This window comes from Rhinolophus ferrumequinum, chromosome 8 (genome assembly GCF_004115265.2).
Source record: "Rhinolophus ferrumequinum isolate MPI-CBG mRhiFer1 chromosome 8, mRhiFer1_v1.p, whole genome shotgun sequence".
Classification (NCBI taxonomy): domain Eukaryota; kingdom Metazoa; phylum Chordata; class Mammalia; order Chiroptera; family Rhinolophidae; genus Rhinolophus; species Rhinolophus ferrumequinum.
Window position 1 is genome coordinate 23,345,097 of NC_046291.1, and position 23,502 is coordinate 23,368,598.

Here is a 23,502-nt window from a genome sequence, read left to right on the forward strand (position 1 = left end):
CCCTGACCCTTTAGACTCCATTTATAGTCGGAGAAGGAATGCCAACCCCCTTGACTAGCGAACTGTCCAATCCAGCCGCATGTGTCAAGATTCTATTAGGCACTAAGTGAAATATATATGCACGCCCTTATACCATTGACTACTCTGGGTCCACCTTCAAGACACGGGGCTGGGATCAACCAAACCAGCACTCCTCTTCCAAGAATCATTTGGACAGGTTCTTTTAGAGGTACTCCTTCTCTTTTTTTTTTAACCCATCCTTTTAAACAAAATGGCACCAAAGAAGGATGTGAAGAAGCCTGCTGCTGCTGCTGCCCCAGCCCCTGCCCCGGCGCCTGCACCTGCCCCTGCCCCACCCAAAGAAGAAAAAATTGACCTCTCTGCCGTTAAGGTAACTAAATGGGTGAATTGTTTGGTCACTGAAACATCTTTCAACAGTAGGGAACTCTAGGAACTTGCAAACAGGTATATTTTTCATTGAGAGAAATGGCATTACTAAGTGAACACATAGATATGGGGAGAAGAGAATCCTGTTTCAAAGATAAACTCAAATATGTAATCTCAGTAAAATTACCATGAGTATGGTAGTGTATGTGGAACCTGTAGTTGCTCTACTTTTTTGTTCTCTAGTTTCCTTTTTTTCCCTAAATTGTCAAAGTGCAATTGAAGGGCAAAGTACAAAAGTGCAAAAGTGTTTTACAGATATTTAAACCAGTAGTTCTTTTAAAAATGGAATATCTGTGGAAACCGGATCCCTTATTTTGAAGCTATACAAAAAGGAAAGTTTTAGTCCATTCACTTGTTTCCAAAAGTTTAAAAACAGCTGATGACCCATTTGTCCTGGTTCTACTTATTTGACAGCTGCTTTATTTCATCTGAAAAAAGAGAAGATTTTTGCAATTCAAGTTAATTCCCCCTTCAGCTTTGCTTAATAAAATTTGATACAACACTAAATGAGGTCTCAGTGCAGACAATTATGCACTCAAGTGTTTCAGTGACTATAACTGTCATCTTGTTTATTTATACACAGTATTTAATTCAGAATGTGTGAGTTGTTTCTAAATGAAACTAACCCAAAAAAATACTTTAAAACGTGTCGGTTATATGGCTTTTAGCTTATGTCTTTGAGCTCCTGAATACTGATCTTGAACTAAGGAGAATGTGATTCATTTTTGTGTCAACACTTTGCTGTAATCAAAGTTCTCAAATACCAAAAGATTATCTGCTTTTGGAAAACTGACGCAATGCATGTGCCTGTTATCACTCGGTGATGTGACCCATCAAATGTGCACCTTCTCCTCATTCACCAGGCTCATATTAGTTCAAATGACAGTTTGAAAATCTTCATCTAAGGAAGCTTGCCTTATATGGAAAACTAATGAACGAAAGTGCCTCTGAGTTATCTTTCCACTTAAGTCAAAAGTTCTGTACATAATAAATCCGAATTTTGTTAACACGGTTTACTTGCAACGGCAATGCTGACCTATAGGTAAAGATTTCATTGACTTTTTTAGTATAATTGTAGATTTTTAAAATATTCTTGATACAAATATTTAATTAGATCATCCTTAGAGATATGTGATGAAATTAAATAAGTATATTCATAATTTTATAGCATTCTGGTAAAACAGGAAATTTTATGTTTCAAAGTAGGAGTAGATTATCACAAATATTTTATCTTGAGTTTGTCATATTTGTAAAGAACCTAGGAACTATTCTTTTTTTTTTTTTTAATTGGTTAGGGATTCTTCTTAATGAATATCCTCTTAGGAGGATAAATGCATGTCAGATATTCAAATAAATATTTTTCTACTTTGAAGACTACATACAGTTCATTAAAAGGAAACCAAATTTTTATCCCCAGTAACCCTAGTTGGTACATTTCTAGATTCACACTAACTGCATTATACAATGAGCAAGATTACAGCCAATAAGGTTCCAATAAGTCTGATTATCTCTATTCTTTGACTCTCCACTCTATACTAACTTTACAAGAATCAGTATCAAAGCTACTCCTCTTTATATTTATTGTGATTTATAAGACAATATCATCTCTTTGTATATGGGACTACAAGCATCTGAGAAGGAAAAAAAAGTATCTTCTTAAGAAGAAAAATAATTATCTCACTAGTGAAAACAGGCATTAAGATTCTTCCCTGGGGAACTGTGTAAGAATAAGTAAATAAATAAAAATTTATTTCGGCAGAGAAGAGGTCTCCAAGAAAAGACATCACTTTTTTAATCCAGAAATTAAACTGATTACTTGTTCGTAATGAGCAGAAAAGGGACACTTTTCTGAATCTTGAAAATTGGTTTATCCTTTCAGCTATATGCTGAATTAATACTAGTATGAGCTAGCACCGCTAAGCAAAAGAAGGAAAAACTCCCAGAGAGTCTCTGTAAAGATGGGGTGTGCTCTATCTTCACTAATTCATTGAAAAACAAGAGAAGTGATATATTCCAGTACGGCACAGAAACCAAAAAGAAGTTAAATGAATCTGGAAGAAATAGGAAGAAATTAACCTTTATCTTTTATTCAGAGAGCCCATTCCTGATAGAAAGAGAAAAAAAGAAAGGAAGGGGATTGAAACTAACATATTTTTGTAAAGGAATTTAAATGCCTTCAATGATTTTCATTTATCAATATGAAATCAGTGCATATGTATAGGTATTATAGCATAGCCAAGAAATGTGAGCAACGTGAGAACTTAATGAAATTTAATTTCATCCCAGTAGGTAACAAAGCTAATAAAAATGTACATTAAAACATTTCATATTATGATGCTTTTAATCACTTAATGATGTTCCTAGCTATATTACTTCATATAAGTTATAAACTTTCTTCAAGCAGAGAAAATGAACTTTAAAGAAATTAATAGAGCTGTTATATGTGTTCATTAGCTTTCTGAAAACTCAATAAAGAAGAAAATTTAATTGGATTTTAAACTTTCTTTCATAAATCGTATGATTTAGAAATCTATCTACCCTTCGGACTTTGAGTAATGCTAAAATTTAAGTATAACTAGCTTTTATAGTATTATAATCACAGTAATATTTAATTCCTCAGTATTATTCCAACCTAATATCTATGTTTCATCTTATAATATACCATGCTTAACAGCCATATATTTGACTCACCATAGACTCTGAACAATCTTAAATATTAATTAGTTTTATCAATTTCTAAAATGTGCTTTTCAATTTGGTTTCCTAGTTTATTGGTTATTCGTTTTGAATAGTCCTTCAATTGTTCTGACATAAAACCTTTGGTATCTGAGGGAATGCTTATCTGATGTCCTACAGCCATGGATTTTCTATGAGTATCCATTTTCAAAATCACATTTACTGCTCATATTTGAACATTAAAGTTACTGTCCTGGATGGTTCTAAGCACTTTTTGCTTTCAGAGGGCTGATACTTCCAGCAACAATGCCCAGCCCAAAGAACACTGCCTGACAGAATCTCAAGTAGCAATTAAAACCTACCATGAGAACAGTTGTAGGTGCAAACACAAGAATTAACACCTAGTGCCCCAAACTGCAACTGAGTGAAATAACAAAAGTAAATAAGCAATAAGATGATCATGTGCCTAGATTTTAAAAGACCTCCAAGGTGTAAGGGAGATTTTTGCCTGATGCATGCCTCAGCTGGTATGTCAGCATTGCTGTGAGGTGATGGGATTTCGAAGCATGTCTGTCATTGTGTTGCTTAAATTTCAATTCTCATTGTAGTCATCACCCAGTCAGGTCATCCCTGACTAGATACTGCAGGCGATATTATAAAAAGTGGTAAAAGTACAAAATGCATTGACAGAAACTCATCAAATAACAAATCTCACAGCAACAAGTGTCCACATACTTGGAAAGATTTCAACTTCCAATTTAATGGGCAATGTGGAAATAGAGTATTCCCCAAAAATACACCTAGGTACTGATGGGTATTCAGTGGAGGCAAATATTACATATACCTTGTGACACATGACTTGTTCTGGTTCCGTTATAGGATTGTTTGCGTTCATCTACAGATTGTTATTTCTTATCGCTAATGAAGCTAATCCAATCTCAGTCCCACTTAGAATTGTTGGGAAAATCAAATGACGTCATAACTTATTAAAAGCTTTGAAAATTATAAACTTCTTTATAACAACCAATATTCATGGTGACTTTACTCTGTGCCCTGTTATATTTAATTCTTAACATGTTACACTAAAGTTGTTCTGGCCTCATGTTGCAGGAAAAGAAACTGAGCCTAAATGAAGTTCACGATCAAATAACTGGTACGTGGTGAAGCTAGGATTAACCTAGTGGGCGAAATCCAGAGTTAACTGTGTTAACTATATTCTAAACTTCCTCCTGTTTTTAAAGAGTAAGTTGCTGTTTCTAAGAATATTTGTAAAGGAGCCTTCTTTGCTCTCAGGCGTGTGAGATAGAGTCGCTTTTATATTACCCTGCACAGCTCTGTGTAGCCAGAAAAGGGAGTGACAAACACACATCAGAGCAAGTTCATCAAGACTTTTGACTTTGGTGTGTCGCTATTATTCTGGTCTCCACAGCTTTCCCCTATCTTAGCACCCATTGCTGACATGTCGAGTGTTCTCTTTTACAAACGGAAGGTGGAATAGTAGGAACTTAGAAAGATTCCTAGTCACTTCGCTCTAGCTTTGTATGCAAAGTTGTAAAGAGAACATGGATATAAAAAAAACGCTGTTAGAGTAGATTGATAGTTGTCGGGTGGGGTTGGAGGTGGGGGAAAGAGTGAAGATGGTCAGAGGATACAAACTTCCACTTATAAGATGAATAATTTCTGGAGATTGAGTATACAGCATGGTGACTATAATTAATAGTACCATACTGTATACATGAAAGTTGCTAAGAGAGTAAATCTATAAAATTCTTACTACAAAAAAAATAAATAACTGTGAGGTGATAGATGTGTTAATTAATTGTATTGCAGTAATTACTTCACAATATCAAAGTCATCACGTATCAGATCATCACATCGTACACCTTAAACTCAAACAATGTTATGTGTCAATTATATCCCAATAAAGCTGGAAAAAATATAACTATACCAAAGTATTTGAAAACGTTAGTAAATAATAAAACTGATTGAATTTTTTAAATAATTATGTTTTTAATGAAACATACATATATATCAAACCTGACCTCCAAATTTTTCCACCTGGGTAATATTCTGAGAATTGTATGGGATATCTATTTACAAATAAATATCCTGATTTAAACTGGAAATCCCAACCAAATATTCTTTGGAATAATATGTAGAAATATAATGCCACATGTATAATGATTAAACCTTAACCTTATCTAGTTTGAGGAAAAGAACACATTTGGTCAATTTCTAATTAGAAGGAATGGGTGAAAACATTTGTAAGTTGTTTCTAAGTTTTCATTATATACTTTTAAGAGTTTGTCTTCTTTTACTCTGTGTTTTCAATAATACAAACTCATTTTTAATGCAACTATAACATCAACCCATTTGCATTATTAATCCATTTGTGGTGTGACTATAACCTCAGAAGCAAATCAAAAACTGTTAGAGACTATCGCTAAGTATCATTATCAAGTTTCCACTTTCAAACATCTCGGTTGTAAAAGATAACCAGTGGAACGGAGTGAGAAAACATTAAAGAGCACCATAACTCTCTAAAATTATTATTTTGAATTACATGTATCTGGATCATGTCTTTGTGAAGTAAAATGCAGTTTGAAAAGGAACAGATAAGTCCACCAATTAATAGTGAATAGTACTTTTTGTTTTAAAGATAATGAAATCTTTGGAGACAAGGAGATTACAAAGTGACAGTACCAAATTTAGCCTCCCGACATTTTAGTGCCACAAATGAACCCCCTGGCAAGATGTCTTTAGAAGTCGTTCCATAATTACCCGGCATCAAGTACCATCTGACTCATGGAAATTGTGGAAAGGATTATATTTAGTCTGCTGATACTACACTTTCTTCAGCTTCTCTTCATACTGAAATACTTATTGTATGAAGATAGGATCTTTTATAGTTTGTTCCTACATCAACTTCTACAGTTTATTTCTCACCCAAATCAGAATTTGGAGGGCAAAGGTAGTAGTGGCTTCAATTATACTAGTAAAAATTTAAATGATATGGATGATAAATCCTTGCTATTCTAATCATAAATCAATAATAGTGAGTTGAAGTCAGAGAAGAAACCTTTCCCCTCAAGATAAAACCATGTCATATTCAACTTTATATGTGAGGTTCTTTGTACCTACTAAGTGACCAATGGTATAGTTTCCTGTTTATAAAACATCTGCGTCAATTGAACACGGCGTTATGAAATGATATTTTGCTTAACTCCTCTTTATCTAAACTACTTCAAAATAATATTATTAATTGAATTTGCAGACACTCTGAACTTTCCCATTAGAAAAAGTGAGTTGAGGAAGATGCTATTGACAAAAGAATGGAAAACTCACAAAATTGTAGTACCATAAGCAATGCTAGAAATCACGCAGTATAATATTTTATACAAGGACATAAGGAAGCTATAACCCAGACAAGAGAAGTTATTTAATCCAAAGATACATGATTTGTTATGAGAAAGCCCAAACAAAATTCTGAATAGTTTAATTCCTGTCTAGTTTTCTTTCCACCATATCAAAAGACCTGGGATCTCTACCTAGTAATGCTAATATCTATACGTCCCTATTGTCACAAAAGGAAATTTTATTCCAAATATGTAGGAAAAAGCAGATGCTTATAATTTCTTACAACATACACAAAGAAGTTTTATAATGCTCATATTTTAAAAATAAAAGGAGGAAGGAAGGAACAAAACCACAACTTGGATTTTTAATAAATAACATACAAACACATACACAAAGTAGAAAAAAGTACAACCCTCAGGAAATATTAAATGTATTTATCAGGTTTTAACCATCGGAAAGCTGATAAGGAATCTGAAGAAGTGTAGACTTAAATCACACTTAAAATTTTTTATTAAAATTCACTTAGTTAGGCCTCTCTGTTAATTCTTGTAGGTCTGAATTGTGTTACTTTAATAATTTAGCCTTTGCTGTAATGTGACTGAATTCAGTTGACTAGTCTAGACATCCTAGCAGAGACTTATTCATTTCCTCTTTCTTCTGTTCAGATCAGTGTACCCAATATAGCCATCTATTCTCCTAATATTAGACAAGGTGGGCCAGTACTGTATTGTCATTGTTCTTAACTTCTTTTTATGCCATATTAGAGTCACCAGCCTAGGTATATCCTTTGTTGAGATAAAAACTCTCAGAGTTCCCAAGTAGTACTTCTGCTGGCCTTTTACAGTGATTTCTAGTAACTCTATGAGATTGGAGTGCAAATTAGTAAATTTTCCCTAGGGTTTGCATAATCCAGGTCTTTGACCATTCTGCCACGCATTAAATCAGAGAATAGGCAGTTTTCTTGATTAAAAACTGACCCTGGTTAGAGTAACGGCTTTATTTAGCCTCACCAGTCATTGGTCCCATTGTATCTTGCAGGGATGATGTTCTTTAAAGACTGTAGTCTATATTCCTTCCTAGGGCATTTCCCCTCAGTATTCAACATCACAGGTCACCCAGATCATCTTTAATTATAGCTCTTCTTGTTACACTAAATCTTAACGTACATCAATTCCAGTGCCTTTTGATTAAATGCATTTGAGTATTTTACCTCTAAATAAATTCCTTCTACATACCAGAGACTTTATCTTGTCTTTAATCAATTAACCAAACCTCATGATACCATTAGAAAAAAATGCTTCTCAAAGTGAGAAAAAATCTGAAACATTGCAACAAAAATCCTTTTTAGTAAGAGTACCTCATTCACTACTACTTAAATCCAACGGCAAATAGTACATAAGTCATAAGAATGTAGAATGTAGTTATTTTACTACCAGTCTAGTATAAGTATGCAAGCAAAGATGGGAAGAAAAACTTAAAAAAAAAAACAAATTGAGGGTTGGTGAATTACAAGTTCTGATCATAAACATTTATATAAAATCTATGGACAGGCTCAGGAAATATAAAAGCACATACATCAATAATTCAAGATGCACATGCCTGCTATATGCTTGGCAGTTCTAGGTGCTGGAGATGCAGTATCAAAAAAGAATGTACACACTTCTTCTAGAATGTAATCTCTTTGAAGGGCCTGACAAAGTCTCTTCTCTCAGGGAACATAATGTTCTAGAGAAGGAGCTTATATTTGAAGGAAAAACTCACTATACATACATTCTAATGATTTTTTTTAAATCATCACATTTAATCAGATATTTTTTTAATTAAATGTATTGGGGTGACATGGGTTAGTAAAATTATATAGGTTTCAAGTGTACATTTCTATAACACATCATCTATATATTGCATTGTGTGTTCACCACCCAGAGTCAGTTCTCCTTCCATCACCAGGTATTTGAACGTTCTAATAATTTTGAGTTAATGAAAATCTGTTGAGCATTTAACATAGGCAAGGTATTTTAAAATTATTGGGGATAAAATCAAAGAATAAGGCAGGGGAAGCCCTCCAAGATGGAGAAGTTGGGCTAAGCCTGCACCTGGGTTTATGTCCTGGACCAAGGTAAATGGCTTTTTTAATGACCTGTGCTTCCCAGAAGTTTACAATCAGGAAGGTTAAACATATTTTAGTGGGAGAAGGGAGCTAGGTAAATAGAGAAAAGTTTCTTTTCAAGAGGAGGAGATTTCATCAGGGCCTTGAGGAATAGTTAATTTCTAAGAAGCAGAGATGAGAGAAGAGCATTCCAAATAGAAAAAACTTAAATCTAATTTTTAAACAAACCAAATGATGACATAGCGAAATGAGTTCAAAATCATCTGACTTTAATATTTATATCATGCCTTTGTTCAAAGGGCTGATTACTTCACCAAGGAAGAGATGCCAGAGAAAGTTTTTGTCATTTGTAAAACTGTACCAGAGAATACATTTCCCATTTACTCTATAAGCATGGCACTCAGGTTTTTTTACCTTTAAACTACAATTTATTCTCTAGACTAGGCTATGGGGTAGCCTTCTCTACTGTTGTCAATAACTTGCTTAAATGTTTACTTTTATTCTCAATAGATACAAAAAAATCTAAACTCTCATTCTGTATGTGATGAAGATATAGAGAAAAACTAGAATGAAATAGTTTGGCTACTGCCTACCACTTCCATTTTCAGAATAATAAACATTTACACAAAAACCAAGCTTATTATAACATAAATACAACTTTTAAAGTGACTTTCTAGTTTACTCAACAGATTTTATACAAATTGGCCATATTTTATATGTATTCAAGGACACATTTCTCTATTGGAAAAAAAAAGAAAACATGAAAATGAGCATTATGTAGGACCATTTTGATGAGTTTATTTTGTATTATTTATAGTTGTTAGCTCTACTAAAGATACGTGCTAGATTTCAATATGAGTCATAGGAGATTCAAATTTAATGACACAATACATAAAATTACAAGCCTAAAAAGAACACAAAGAAACATGGTCTGTTCAAAAGGCTTTAATATTTGCATCAAAAATCATGAGACTCCACATTACACAATTATCAAAGGTTACAAATTTCCACTTCCATCCTTCCCTTACATTTCCCTCTAATGATTTCCCCTCTAATGTTTCCCTCAAAGCATTTAAATTTTTTCTATTAACTTCCATTTCCCAATCACCTCTCAAAATGTCAATCTATCTATCAAGATATGTTTACCTGGGTACTAATGTTTAAAACATTATATTTTCAATCCACATTTTGGGACTCAAGACCCTATGAGATGTTTTTCAGTACTTGTAGTCTTTGGACAAAAAGCGATACACATTCAATTGTTGATTTCTTCCTAAATGCTTGAGTAAAAGCTGCAAAGTATACATCTGCCTAGCAGGGGAAGACTTCATGCTTTTTGTGTCCATTTCCTTAAAAATAGTTGCTGAAACAGTACTTAAGTTAGAATTTATTTCCAACATTTTGTATGCCTGTAAGCTGCTTTAAATATGTAGAAAACTGATGAACATGTTGTCTGAACTTCAGTGGACACACTGGGGCCAATCTTTTCCTCCTACCATTTTGCTCAGTACCTTCTAGGAAGGGAGTGCCCTCTATTTTCAGATAAACTGCTATGAGAACGCATTACCAGCCAATCCCTGAGATACCTTTAACATTCTAAAGTCTAGCTTTGTACTCTACATTCCCTGTTTGGGGTTTCTTTGTTTCTCAGTCGGGAGTCTGAGTCATAAAATGTTTGACATGACGGAAATACAATCAGCACATTCTAGTAAGAACTTACACAAAATTTTCAAACTTCAAATAGGAGAGAAAACAAATGCAAAAATGGTCTAGCAACAGATAAAGTATGGTTACCAAAGGGGTTGAGGAGGGGGGTGGTGGAGAAGGAAGATGGTAAAGGAGGGTAGTTACAGAGGGTGCCAAAAAATGTATACACATTTTTAAAAAGGAAAAAAACTGTTAAAATTGCAATACTCTATACTGATAACAAAAGATGAATACAAGTCACGTTTGATTTCTGTGATTATAAGAGGTGCTCAAAGTGGTTACCATCAGCGTCCAGACACTTCTGATTATGGCGAACTACTGCTTGAGCAATGTTGAGCAAAGCGTACACTTACATACATTTTTTTGGCACCCCAGTATATTCTGACTAAAGGAGACTAGACATTGGGTGGTGAGCACACAATGCAATATACAAATGATGAATTATAGAATTGCATACTTGAAACTCATATAATTATGAGTTAACCAATGTCACCCCCAATAAATTTAATTTTAAAAAAGAACCAAGAAAGCAGCTTACAAATAAAAATTAATAAAGTAAGTAAATAAATTTTTAAAAAATAGTCTATCAGTTTTCCTGCCTAGAAGTACTTCAGAAAATCAAAAAATCTTACAGGTAACAAGGAGGCAGGAAAACAGCCACCCCCTCAGGTAAGGAAACTAAGGGAGAACAGTACAAAACAGAGATAAAAACTATTCCTGGCTTAGTTAAGCTCTAAACTTCTGAGAATACAATTTGGGCATTTAATTGGGTATTTCAAGAACTTACCGGTTATATCACTTGAGGGAACCCTAAGAAACACACAGAACCTTCATGGCGGGTCTAGTCCTATGCACTTTACCACAAGAGACAGTGTGCTTCAGAGGATGTTCTTTCTATAGCAGTTGCCACTTGAAACCCCAAACCAGTCCTATCCAACAAGTTTCATTAATACCAAAATGTGCAGGCTTGAAGTTTGCAAAGTCAGAAATTGACCAAGAGAAGGGGACCGCCCAAGCCCTTAGAGAAATTTTAAACTCCTCTGCCACTGAACAAATAAGTTTCTTAAAGGAAAACATTCCAAGAGAACATCTCAGGGATAAAGACCGTAAAAGTACTCACAGGCCTCAGTCTCAATATGTATATCCACAACTAGTTACTGGTTTCCTAAAAATAGCCCTCAGGGTAGAGATCCCTCTTTCCCTTTGCCCTAAGAAAGCTAAAAAACTCTCCGAGGGGAGTGGCCACTTCTCTCTGAAACCTGATGCTAGCTGTGAGGTCACAGCTTCCCCGGAAATAAAAGGCAACCTCAGCAAGGGAGGTCCCCACTCAGGGACTGAAGCAGCCCTCAACTCACTCTTCAGCTTCGCTGTTGTTTGGCAGCCCTGCAGCTCCATCATGGTGGGTCCTCTGCGAAAACTATTTGTCATTTATAGGAGGAAATAGATCACGGATATACTCTTATTGAGAAGAAAGGCAGACAAAAAGGAGAACTGAAGAGAGAACATATTCAGTATGAGTCTTTAGAATCTACTTTTGGTTTTTGCTGAGATGGGTTGAAGATAGAAGAGATTAATTTGAGCTATTATGCCAACTGGAAAAATACAACTTATTCCCAAAAGTAGTACTTTATGCTTCACCAACTTTTGCTATATCACATAAGGTTGATTATATTTAAAATTAGGGGGGGAAACCCCCTGCAACTATAGAATAATATGATATCTTAAACAAGAATCCAGTGACGCCAATATCTAAAATTAAATAAACTACTTCAGATGCATTGGGTAAAAATGTAGAGGTTAAACAGAAGAAAGACTTAAGATGACCTTTTTAATGCAGTGTGTGTGTACTTTTTAATACAGTGTATCTGCATTAGATATATCTTATATACACTATATATTATTATATTATTCCAGGAAGTATTTGACTTAGCATTTGTTAAATCATTGATTCATTAAGATAAGAGAGATGTTCCCTAACTATCTTTTGCAATAGCTTTTTATTTTTCCTAGATTCAAAAGTATCCTAAGGCAACCTTCTTATTCCATAACACCTACATGACTTCCTAAAAATCTCACAGCAGAGAGCAACCATTCTTCTGTCAATGCATTTGAAAAAGTACTAGTTGTTTCTTTCTTTCTCCCTCTCTCGCCACTGCAGTCCTTCAGTGCTGATCAGATTGCTGGTAAGTGAATTGAGCTTCTGTATTCCAGATGGAGGCAGAATACTGCTTAGTTTCTGAAATACCACTTATCTCCAAGGCATGTTACTGCATGGCACAACCTGTTACTAGTGTCCAAGCTCTGCCTGAACTCTGTAAAGTAGGCTTATTCTGGGAGCTTACTTTAAAGATTTCTCAGGGAATGAGCTTGGACACACTTAAAAGTCAGGACATTTTGTTTGGTTAAAATATTCTCTGTGGTTAATTTCTTTCTAACAGATCGAGTTCTCTAAGGAACAGCAGGATGGTAAGTTTAAAAGATACAGCTGTTAATATTGCACACTCATAAAGATGGCGGGTGAGGAAAACCAACTCCCTTAAGATGAGAATAGCTTTTCCTAATTATCTCCACTGGTGTCGCCACTCCAAATAGAAATGCTCTCAATCACTCTAAATTCTCTCAACAACCTGAACCCCTTGCTTATAATTAACCATCAAAGGCTTACGCAAACAATAAAGACTACAAAATAGGTCATTATATTCACTGAATTCTAAATAAAACCAATTTGATACAGTAGGCAAATAGATGATAGATAGATACATACATACATAGATACATAGATACATAGATGATAGATAGATATATCAAAAAAAGATACAGATTTTGGATACCTTATCTGTTAATCAAATCCTTAAAGAGATATTGGCAGATCTAAATTGTTAAATTTGGAAAATAAAACTGATTATGAAACTGCCAGTTACCAAATCTACATAATTTCAATGGTCATCATAATGAGTCCAGAGAAATAGTGGGTAAAGAGGATACAAAATAAGAGAGAATTCAGAGACAAAGAGGGAGGAGTAATTTATCATAAAACTGTGGAAGAAACAATAGATGTCTCCTGGTCCATCTTTAGAGATGCAGGACAGGCTCCCAGGGAGGGGATGAGACTTCCTCAAGGACCCAAAGAATTAGTGGTAGGATCAAAATCTTGTATTAGTTTAAATTAACTAGAAATTTATTTCATAAGAGAAAAGAAATTTGTTTCATAAAACAGTTACTAACTGGAAGACTTCAAACTCTTAAGATTCAAGCGGCTCTGAATAGATTTTCTAACACTTCCTTTTTTTACCCTTCCAGTCTTGAAATCCAAGAATCTTGTGTCATACAGATCTTGATTTTTTTCACCGGAAGTGTACCGAGGCATGTTTTATGGAATGAAAGTGCCACATGTTCAAATAAACTGAGATATAAATACATCTACAGAAGGGAAGGGGAGAAAAAATGAGTTATATGATATCATATAAATTAGAATATTTGTCATAATATGTATATGTTATACATGTTATGATCTATAATATATAAATAATTATACGAGATTAATACAGATCTATTCAAATACTCAGTTCTCTACCTAAAGAATTCCACATTTTTTCAGTTTGTTTCAGTGTGTTTCTGGAATATCTCATGTTCAAACATCAATTAAAAATAAAGGATATCTGCTGTGGTACAGACTCACATGTATCCATGTATAATGGCTGATGGCTTCATCTAGAGAGATTAGATGATTTCATGACTCAGAACTCAATATTATATAAAATTATACCACATGTGACTATGCTTTCTTATTGAAAATGGTAATTCTATTATAATTTTTTTATTATTTTCAATGCATTTTTTAATAAGTGATGCTGCTACATTATCAGCTACTACATCCTAGTCCTCTCAAATATCTAATTTACAGTGTCATTTTGACAGCCCAATTACGGTAGGACCAAACAATAAAAGACTTAAAAGCCCTTTCAGGGACAGACGTGAACTATTGAACTATTACTATTAAACTTAGTACTCCATATATGAAATAGGTTTTATATATAGGGGTTCAGTATACATTGGTGTGGTGAACTGGTTTTCTCTTGTGTCAGGAAAATGAATATTTTTGGTACCATTTTAAGTGAAATGGAAATCTTATATTTTCAGAAATGAATGAAGACTTCCTTTGTTTACTTCCTTGTTTAATGATTAAGTACTTTTGCTCAAAACTGCTCTATTTGAATGTATCACTGGTTTAGAGGAAAGAAGAAAAATCAACTAGAAAATTATAGCATTCTAAAGGTCTCAGTCCTCTTATGCCGTCCTGTAGAGTTGCCACTAGCCACATGTGGCTATTTAGATTTAAACTTTAGTTAAAAATAAATTCATTTAAAAATACATTTCCTCAGTTGTACTAGTTACCTTTTAGTGCTCTAGAACTGCAGATGGCTAGTAGCTACATTTGGGGGCAGTCCAGATACCAGACATAGAACATTTTGATCAAAACAAGTTCTAAAACAGTGTTGTTCTAGACCAGAGAGGGACTGGCAAATTTTTTCTTAAAGGGGCAAATAGTAAATATGCTAGGTTTCAAAAACAACTCAACCCTGTCACTGAGGTATGAAAATAGCCAAGGACAATACATAAATGAATGGCTGTATTCCATTCAAATTTCATTTATAAAAACAGGTGGCCAGCCCCTAGTCAGGATTTTGTTAACCCATGTTCTAGACTCTTCCAGAGAAAAACTTAGTCCTTAAAAATCTGGGGTAGGAAGATCTTTCTGGCCTTGGCCTTCAAATCAACAAAAGGGCTAATGTCAGGAAGATTCTATTACAGCCCATAAAATCCTATTTCCATATCAAGCATTTGACCAGGGTAATAGTGAGCCCTCTGAGCAAGCTGTGCATAAAAGCCTGGAGCCAGTAACAGGAATAGTTCAGTTTCACATGTCCCTGAGAAAGATGAAAAAGAACATTTGACTAATGACCCCACAGTGCCTGCAGCATGTTTTTAGATTCGGGAAATAGCCTATTACAGTCACACTTCATAGAAGTTGAAGAGGAAATGTTAGCAAAGGATAGTAACATGGGCACAATAGTTGATTGTGACTATGTCCGGTGCAATCTTAGATTAGTGGATGAAGGGACAGCAAAATCGGGTATTTTGCTGGATAATCTGTCTAGAAGGCATCTTTTGATCTGAGACCATCAATGGCCTAAAAAATAAGACTTCCACCCCTACCAGTTCAGTCACAAATGGTTTTTTTGAGTATTGTTAGTATTAACCCCAACGAGTTGCCATCAGTAGTTTTAGGTGCCTTAGAAAATTTCATTTAGTTCAGTTTAGTTTAGTTTAAAAGGTTCAATTGAAATGTCTTTACTGGCCCCTCATCCATAGCAGCACCCCTTTTTGTCGTTTTGGTGCACACTTCTTAATTCTTTTGTGAATGTAATTCTGAAAGAAAAAATTAGTTCTATCAAAGGGCAATGACAAAATTTAGGAAAAGTAAGCAATAGAGTGATTGTGATACAAATAGACAACACTTTTTAAATATGTGCTTACACCTGAGTACAAGTAAAACAAGAGAAATCTGAGTGAAATTGGTGAAGTCTATTAATGTGAATATCCCGGTCACCACAGAATACTATAATTCTGCTAAATGTTACTATTGGGGAAAACTGGACAGAGTATTTAAGAGATACCCATGTATGTTTTCTCAAAATTGTATGTGAATCTACAATTACCTCTATAAAATTTTAATTAGAAAATATATCCTTAAATTCTAAAGCTAATATAGCAGCATGTTGCTATATGTATTATGTGAAAAAAAGAGTAAACTTTAAAGAGATTACCACAGCAATAGACCCAAACAAACATTCCTCCTTCTGAATTGATTATACCGGGGTCTCTTAGAGTCATACGTTAAAGTGGTTAAATGACACTATTAGAACTTAAAGATTTGTCTTACCTTTCTAATTTTTTTTCCTGAAAAATGAAGTTACTCCTGTAGAAAACTAGTTAAGGGGAGCATGTAGGAAATTTGTACCGCAAGAGAGGGTTTTTCTATATACTCTGAGAAGTTTGGGTTAACCTCACAAAACTCAACCCAAATTGAAAAATTTGTTTTCTTGGAATTTTATTGTTAATTATATGAGAGATTATATAAGGAATTCTTAAGATTTATCAAGACCTTAGAATTTCTTAACCCAGTGCTGCTTCAGAGGCAGATGAAGAAAATATGAATAAATAGGACTAAGAGCTCCAATCTTCATATCTGATTAATAATGACATATGACTTGAAATGAGAAAAACTGTTTTAAAATAGTCCCCAAAAGAAATGTCAAAAGTGTTTGTCAATGATTGCTTGAACTATGAAAAGGGAGAGTCCAATGAGCACAACTTTAGTGGCTGGCAAAAGTTGTAAAATAAAGGGGAATTTGAACTGGATCTTTGGATGGAGTTAGGGTTAATTTATAGGTCAGAGGTAGAGAAAAGCACCCTCATGTTTCTTGCTTCTTGCAGATTTCAAGGAGGCATTTCTCCTGTTTGATAGAACAGGTGAAAGCAAGATCACCTTAAGCCAGGTCGGCGATGTTCTCCGGGCTCTGGGCACGAACCCCACCAATGCAGAGGTCAAGAAGGTTCTGGGAAATCCCAGCAATGAAGGTAACCACAGGTTTTGCCAAGAAGTTGGGAAGTGTGTGTGTGTGTGTGTGTGTGTGTGTGTGTAAGAGAAAAAGAGAGAGCATTACTGAGAAATTAGTGCCACAAAATAGGGCTTAATTTGATTTTGATAGTAAACGTGCCAGTGGGCTGTCTAGAGTCTCAGTATTTTCCCTTCATAAAATAAGTTAACCGTCCTTTGAGACTTTACAAGCGTGATAAAATTTCATGCTAATGAAAGGAAATATATCTAATGCTAACACCATCATCATCATCACCGTATCTAATGCTCATAATTTAAAGGTTAATGAAATGAAATAATATCCAAATCCACACATTTTTTTCAAACCTTCCAAGGCAAAAATACATTTTGACAAAGATATTAGATACAGCTAAAACATAATGTACTTTGCAAACAACTCTGAGGAAATGACAATGGCACAGAGAAGATCTCCTCTGATAAAAGCAGGAAAAATTAAATCACAATGTTCTCAGGAGACCGAAAATACCTGCTGACTGTGCCCCATGGTTTGTCTTTTTGACACCGTTTCTGTGACCATCTTAAAGAAACTCAGCTATCTTAATTAAGGATAGACAGGGTGACATCTTAATAAGAGTTTTTATTTTTTAATTTCTAAAGAATTACACAAAGACTTAAAAATCTAAGCCAAAACCTGCATTCAGTCACCCAAGGTAAATCCTGGGACAAAAATGAGTAAGATACATAAATGGCAAAACTGCAGAAGTTCTTTGCTCAATACAAAAATCCAGTCATTAGTCTGGAACAAGAAAAAAATTTTTCAATCCCAAGATTCATGGAAAAGTGTAATAGTCTACTGGAAAAATACCACCCTAAATAAAAAGACAAGACAAAACTGAAGTTTTTTCAAGTAGCTATGTGAGCTGTTTATCTTTGCCACAGGAAAAAAGGAAGGGAGAGCAAATAATCTTTTTCCTTGATAATTGAAATAACTATTTTCCTTTGTTACAACAGAAAAAAAAATATTTCAAGAAAACCTAACTCTAAATCAGTCTGCTGGAATTTTCCTCAAACTTCATTTTCTTTGGAGAAGAATTTCCATGTAAATTACACAAATAGTAGCTGAGAACATGAGATAAAATGAGAGAGTAGCAAGCCAAATCTACTTTCTTAAGTGTCATTTTCTAACTTATCAAACGTCCATCTTTACTGCAATTATTGGTTAAATGTTCCTTTATTCAGCATTCCAGTTGAGTCTTTTTACTATTACCCAATGTACTAGATTTCTATTCTATCAGGAAAGACTAGTAAAAGGGAATTTGGATTGTAGGAGTACATAACTTTATCTATTTGCATACATCTGGATAGCCTTTTCTACTTTTACTGTGAATCTGATTTTCCTTCTCAGAAGATACTAAAGAGACTCCTATCATCCTTAGGCTTCTAAACTGCAAAGAAGTCAGGCAATCACAAAGCATTTGACACACACTCTCTGCTTATAAGCTTCTTTTTTAAATTACTTAAAATGTAAAGAAACTGAAGGTCCTACAAAGTTGGAACTGCATATTAAAGTTAAGTTTGACTATACTTATATGCTAATGGGTTTGTTGTATTACTATAATTTTATATTGCTTCCCTAGCATTTATAGAAAATATTAAATTGACAATACTAACAAAATAGTAGCTAACACTTACTAAGCACTCAGTTGTCCCAAGTATCGTAATACACTTGGCTTGTATCATCTCATTTAATGCTCACACTAATACTATGATGTATCTCTATTTTCACAGATGAAAAAATTGAGGCACAGATTGGTTAAGAAACTTGTCCATGGTCACATAGTTGTAAATGGCGATTGGGGATAAAAGTTCAAGCATTAGGACTCCAGAGTCTATGCTATTGTCTATTACCAAATCTTTGTCATCAGCAATTTACCAGCTGAAACTTAAGCTGTATGACGATTTTTCAGGTCATCTAGAATGAACTTTTGAGACTCACAGATGGCATTTTATGGTTGCTAATAACTCCCTAAATGGCCATTTCTTCTAGAGATGAATGCCAAGAAAATTGAGTTTGAACAGTTTCTGCCCATGATGCAAGTCATTTCCAACAACAAGGAGCAAGGCAGTTATGAAGACTTTGTTGAGGGTCTGCGTGTCTTTGACAAGGAAGGCAATGGTACAGTCATGGGTGCTGAACTTCGTCACGTTCTAGCCACACTGGGTAAGGACAATTTATTTCCCTGGACTTAGTAGGACATAATACATACGAAAGAGCATGACTTAGAGGAATCATGCGATCACCCAAATAGGCATGGGGAAAGACTACAAAGGAAAATGAAAAAGAATAGTCAAAAGTGAATGACCATTTCAATTGTCTTCAGTGTCAATGAGTTTGTTTTGGGGACATGGTAACTTAAATTACCGGTAATGAATAAGTAAAGTAAAGCATTGTAGTTCTTACAGAATATGATTTGGATGATCCGGTATAATGTACAATGAATTCATTCAAAGACAATTTCTTGACAACATACCAATTGCCAAAAGAATAGGAAGGGCTTGGTTCCTTATCCTCCAAGAGCTTAGTCATAGTCTTCAGAAGCCCAAAGCTGATCACTTATAGTGGAATTTTGAAAATACCCTCTAGACTTCTTTCTGAACAAAGAGATTTGCTTTATCAGGTGAAAAGATGAAAGAGGAAGAAGTGGAAACCCTGCTGAAAGGTCAAGAAGACTCCAATGGCTGCATCAACTATGAAGGTACAAACTCATGCGCTCTGGTAGTTACAGCAACTCTTAACTGATTGGATGGGTTATGGACTCCTTTTGAGCTTAAAATAACTTCTTTTTTTCTTTACCTCCCTTATTGAACATACAGATGTTACCTATTATCAATCAATTATACAATAACTCTAAACAGATATCTTGTGAAGATCTGACTGTGTATATATATATACATAAGATTCATTCCAGTGGGTTTTCGCATTTCTGTGTATTGTTATACAGCTTAAAAAGTGTTTTTACATGCACTTTTTCTTGTTAGATGTTCATAATGTCTCTGTAAGATAGACAGAGTTGTGTCAAAATAAAATTTAATAGAATATTAAAGTTGGAGAGAACTCAGAATTCTTTACATCAAACAATTATGAAAATGAGGAAACCGAGGGCCAAAGAGGCTTAATTATTAGTGAAGGTCACATCATTAGTGGCAAGGCTGGTGGTAAAATTTAGTTCTCCTTGTCTAGTGTCCGTGCTTAAATGAAAGTCATCTCAGAGTGACCAATTACCATGTTTCCCCAAAAATAAAACCAAGCAGGACAATCAGCTCTAATGCATCTTTTGGAGCAAAAATTAATATAAGACCCAGTCTTATTTTACTATAATATAAGACCCAGTCTTTAATATAATATAACATAATATAATACCAGGTCTTATATTAATTTTTGCTCCAAAAGATGCATTAGAGCTGATTGTCTGGCTAGGTCTTATTTTCAGGGAAACACAGTACCTAGTTCTTACTACCAATTTACAGCAGCTTCACCCAAAGGATCTGAAAAGTAACGCACTACACAGAATAAAGATGCAAAACAAAGTGGCATGCTATAATTTGTAAATTGAAAAGGTTCCAATAAAATTGAGAAACTTATCTATTTCCCAAAAAGACTAATTTAGCTCCATTTCAATAAAGCTACACATATGTTGATAGGTTTAATGTAAATGTAGAGTTAGGAAGTCTAATGACTTGGAAAAAAGTCATTAGAAAAGAAAAGCAGAGAGAAGAAGGGAAGGATGGAAAAGGGAGAGAAAGAGAGGAGATGACAGGAGAAAAGGAACAGACTCAGCCAAGCATATGTTCACTGACAATCTTGGTTAAGCTTCACTTTTTTCCATAAACAATGTTTCACATTTGGTTATTGCCACGAATATATTACATAAAAGAAGAATAATTCAATAAATATTGTTTGGACAACTGGATAGTCATGTAGAAAATTAAGTCAGATGTGGCTCTTATACCATGATGAATTTCAAGTGAGTCAAAAATTTATATGTAAAAGCAAAAAGCATAAAAGCCATGGAAAAATTATTTTATAACATTTGAAGTGGAAAAGTCTTTCTAACACTAATACAAAACTCAGAAGGCATTTCAAATTTTGATAAAATAAAACATACATTTTTTTTCAATCTATATGGCAAAGGTACCAGAAACAAAAAGACGAAGAGCAAACCTAAGAAGGAAAAAAAAGAAAGAAAAAAAACCACAATTACAATCAATATTAGAAAGAGCTCATTTCCCTGTTTAAAAAAAAAAAAAACTATTACAAATTAATAAAAAGACCACAACCCAATAGAAAAATTAACAAATACATGAAGAGACAATTCATAAAAAAGGAAATAAATATACATATGAATACAGTATAATATGCTAAACTTCATTAACAATAAAAGAAATGTAGATGAACACTACACTGAGATACCATTTTTAAATAAACGGCTTGCCAAAGGGTAAAAGTTAGACCACACTTTGAGTTGAGGAGTGTGTGTGGAAAAAGCTGGTATCATGCCTTCCTGTTGGGAATGTAAGTCATTTAGATCCATATGTGGTGATATGGTACTGTTAATTCTAGCAAATCTACTTCAAGGGATGTAGTCTTTAGATATACTTGGACTCAGGTGAAATGAGTGATACATGGTTATTCATTAACAGTGTTGTTTGTAACGGACAAATATTCGAACAACTTATGTCCATCGATGCAGGATATATCAAATAGATTCCAGTAAATCTATATGATGTAATGCAGAAGTGTACACCTGAAATCTATGTAACTTTACTAACAATTGTCACCCCAATAAACTTTAATTTTTTTAAAAAAAGAAAATCTACACAATGAAATACCATATGGCCCTAAAAAATAATGATACTCTTGTTTATACTTTTGGTAATATCTCCGAAATATAAGTGAGAAAAGGAAGCGCAAAAGAATTTGTAGACTATGCCACCATGTATGTAAAGAAATTTTTTGAAAACATATATTTGTTTTTATAAAATGTCTCTTACACATGCATAATAGCTCCATGAACTCAGCTATAAAAAGAGGAACTAGATCGCTGGGAGACAGTGATGAGGAACATTTTTTGTTGTTGTTATAAACTCTTTCATATTTTAAAAAACAAAATTTTAACCATATGAATGTACCACTTATTGAAAATTTAATTTATAAAATTAGGGGAAAGGCCATAAATCCAGTAATAAGTACAGTGATGGGTACAAAGCTTAAAAAAATAAACTCTAGTGTTATAGTTAACAATAATTAGGATTGAGGTAACTTGCAAATCGCTCTTGTTTAATTTGACTATTTTCTAACTCTAAACTGTCTATATTGTGCCTACAGCTTTTGTCAAGCACATCATGTCTGTCTAAATGGAGCTCTCAAGGTATACATCTGTTTCTTTTTTGCTGTTAAGACTGTCTTGATATTATATCTTTTACAACTTTAACAGCTTCACTTTATATGTGGATGCTGTAGATATAATTAGCATTAAGTTCTTAATTAAGAGTTACCTATATTAATAAGAAAATATCAACTCCTTGAAATGGGTTATTTAGAAATAGAGCATTTTTGTACAAGTTTATAAGCAAAAACTTCTGAGGTTTTTCCTTCCATCTATACACTCTATCATTGGCTATTGACTGTGCTATATGTACTTGCAGTGGAGATTCAGCAAGCCAGAGATTAATTAACTAATGTAGTTGGAACATAACACTAATAAAAGCATAGGCCAAAGTTCTTTGAATAACTTATGTAGTTTTTAATAATAACTGCTCTAGTAAGCCATGCTATCACAATCCAAAGTCAAGCACTTGCAACTAGGTTCTTGCCACTAGGAAACAACGTACCTTAGAAATGCTGGTTCATTTTGTACTTTTTCGTATTTTGCATTTCACATTATTTCCTCCCCAGTTTTCTTTCTGAAAACATGCAGTCAATATCTAACTCGTTTTCCCTTTTCCTTTACAGATTAAGCATTGGTTGGGAAGACTGGCTGGAAACTTATTTTAATAACACCCATGACTAACTGTCCAGATTTGTTTACCATCATTCAGAAAAACATTGTGGACCGTTCTAGACTGAAGGACTCCCTGATTTTTTTTATACCTTACATTTCCCTCTGAATTGTATTTATACCACACAAACCAAGTGTCTCCTGCTCTAGACAAATATAAAATACTGAAAATTTCAAACCCTAGCACCACTCTTTATTTTCTACCATGGGTTAATGAACATCCTTAAATTAACAAATCAATAAATAATTTTGGTCAGTCTGGAATGTTCAAGTTTCATTGTGTTTTTATCTTCTTGTTTAGAGAAATAATTTTTAAAACCTCAGTCCTTTCCTTAATGTATCAAATATGGACAAATTATAAATTTTTAAGAGAACAAATCATTACAGCCTACATAGCAATAACAAACTGAATAATAATGATAATCACATATTACTGAAAAAGTGAAACAGAGAACTGAGGGAATTCAAGGATCAGAGATGTTTTAATATAAACTACCTAGGCAATTTAATATGAAAGCAGGTTTCTT

The 23,502-nt window shown here is 34.0% G+C and overlaps 1 protein-coding gene across 2 annotated transcripts; it reads left to right on the forward strand.

Moving 5' to 3' along the window:
* On the forward strand, window positions 1-23,235 carry MYL1 (myosin light chain 1). 2 transcript variants are annotated; one of them, XM_033112982.1, is made up of 7 exons: window positions 1-391; window positions 12,733-12,760; window positions 16,793-16,936; window positions 18,964-19,137; window positions 19,595-19,672; window positions 22,303-22,345; window positions 22,930-23,231. In XM_033112982.1, exons 1-6 carry the CDS (start codon window positions 272-274, stop codon window positions 22,329-22,331), a joined length of 573 nt encoding a protein of 190 aa, XP_032968873.1. In that variant the 5' UTR covers window positions 1-271; the 3' UTR covers window positions 22,332-22,345; window positions 22,930-23,231. The 2 variants fall into 2 exon arrangements, with proteins under 2 accessions (XP_032968873.1, XP_032968874.1); XM_033112983.1 differs by lacking the exons at window positions 1-391; window positions 12,733-12,760 and adding exons at window positions 11,622-11,693; window positions 12,453-12,477 and having other exon boundaries at window positions 22,930-23,235.
* Window positions 23,236-23,502: the final 267 nt, after the last annotated feature.

Coding starts and splice junctions, on each gene's coding strand:
- MYL1 (XM_033112982.1), top strand. CDS start 272: ATGGCACCAAAGAAGGATGTGAAGAAGCCTGCTGCTGCTGCTGCCCCA. Junction 392..12,732: donor TTGACCTCTCTGCCGTTAAG/GTAACTAAATGG, acceptor TCTTTCTAACAG/ATCGAGTTCTCTAAGGAACA. Junction 12,761..16,792: donor CTCTAAGGAACAGCAGGATG/GTAAGTTTAAAA, acceptor TGCTTCTTGCAG/ATTTCAAGGAGGCATTTCTC.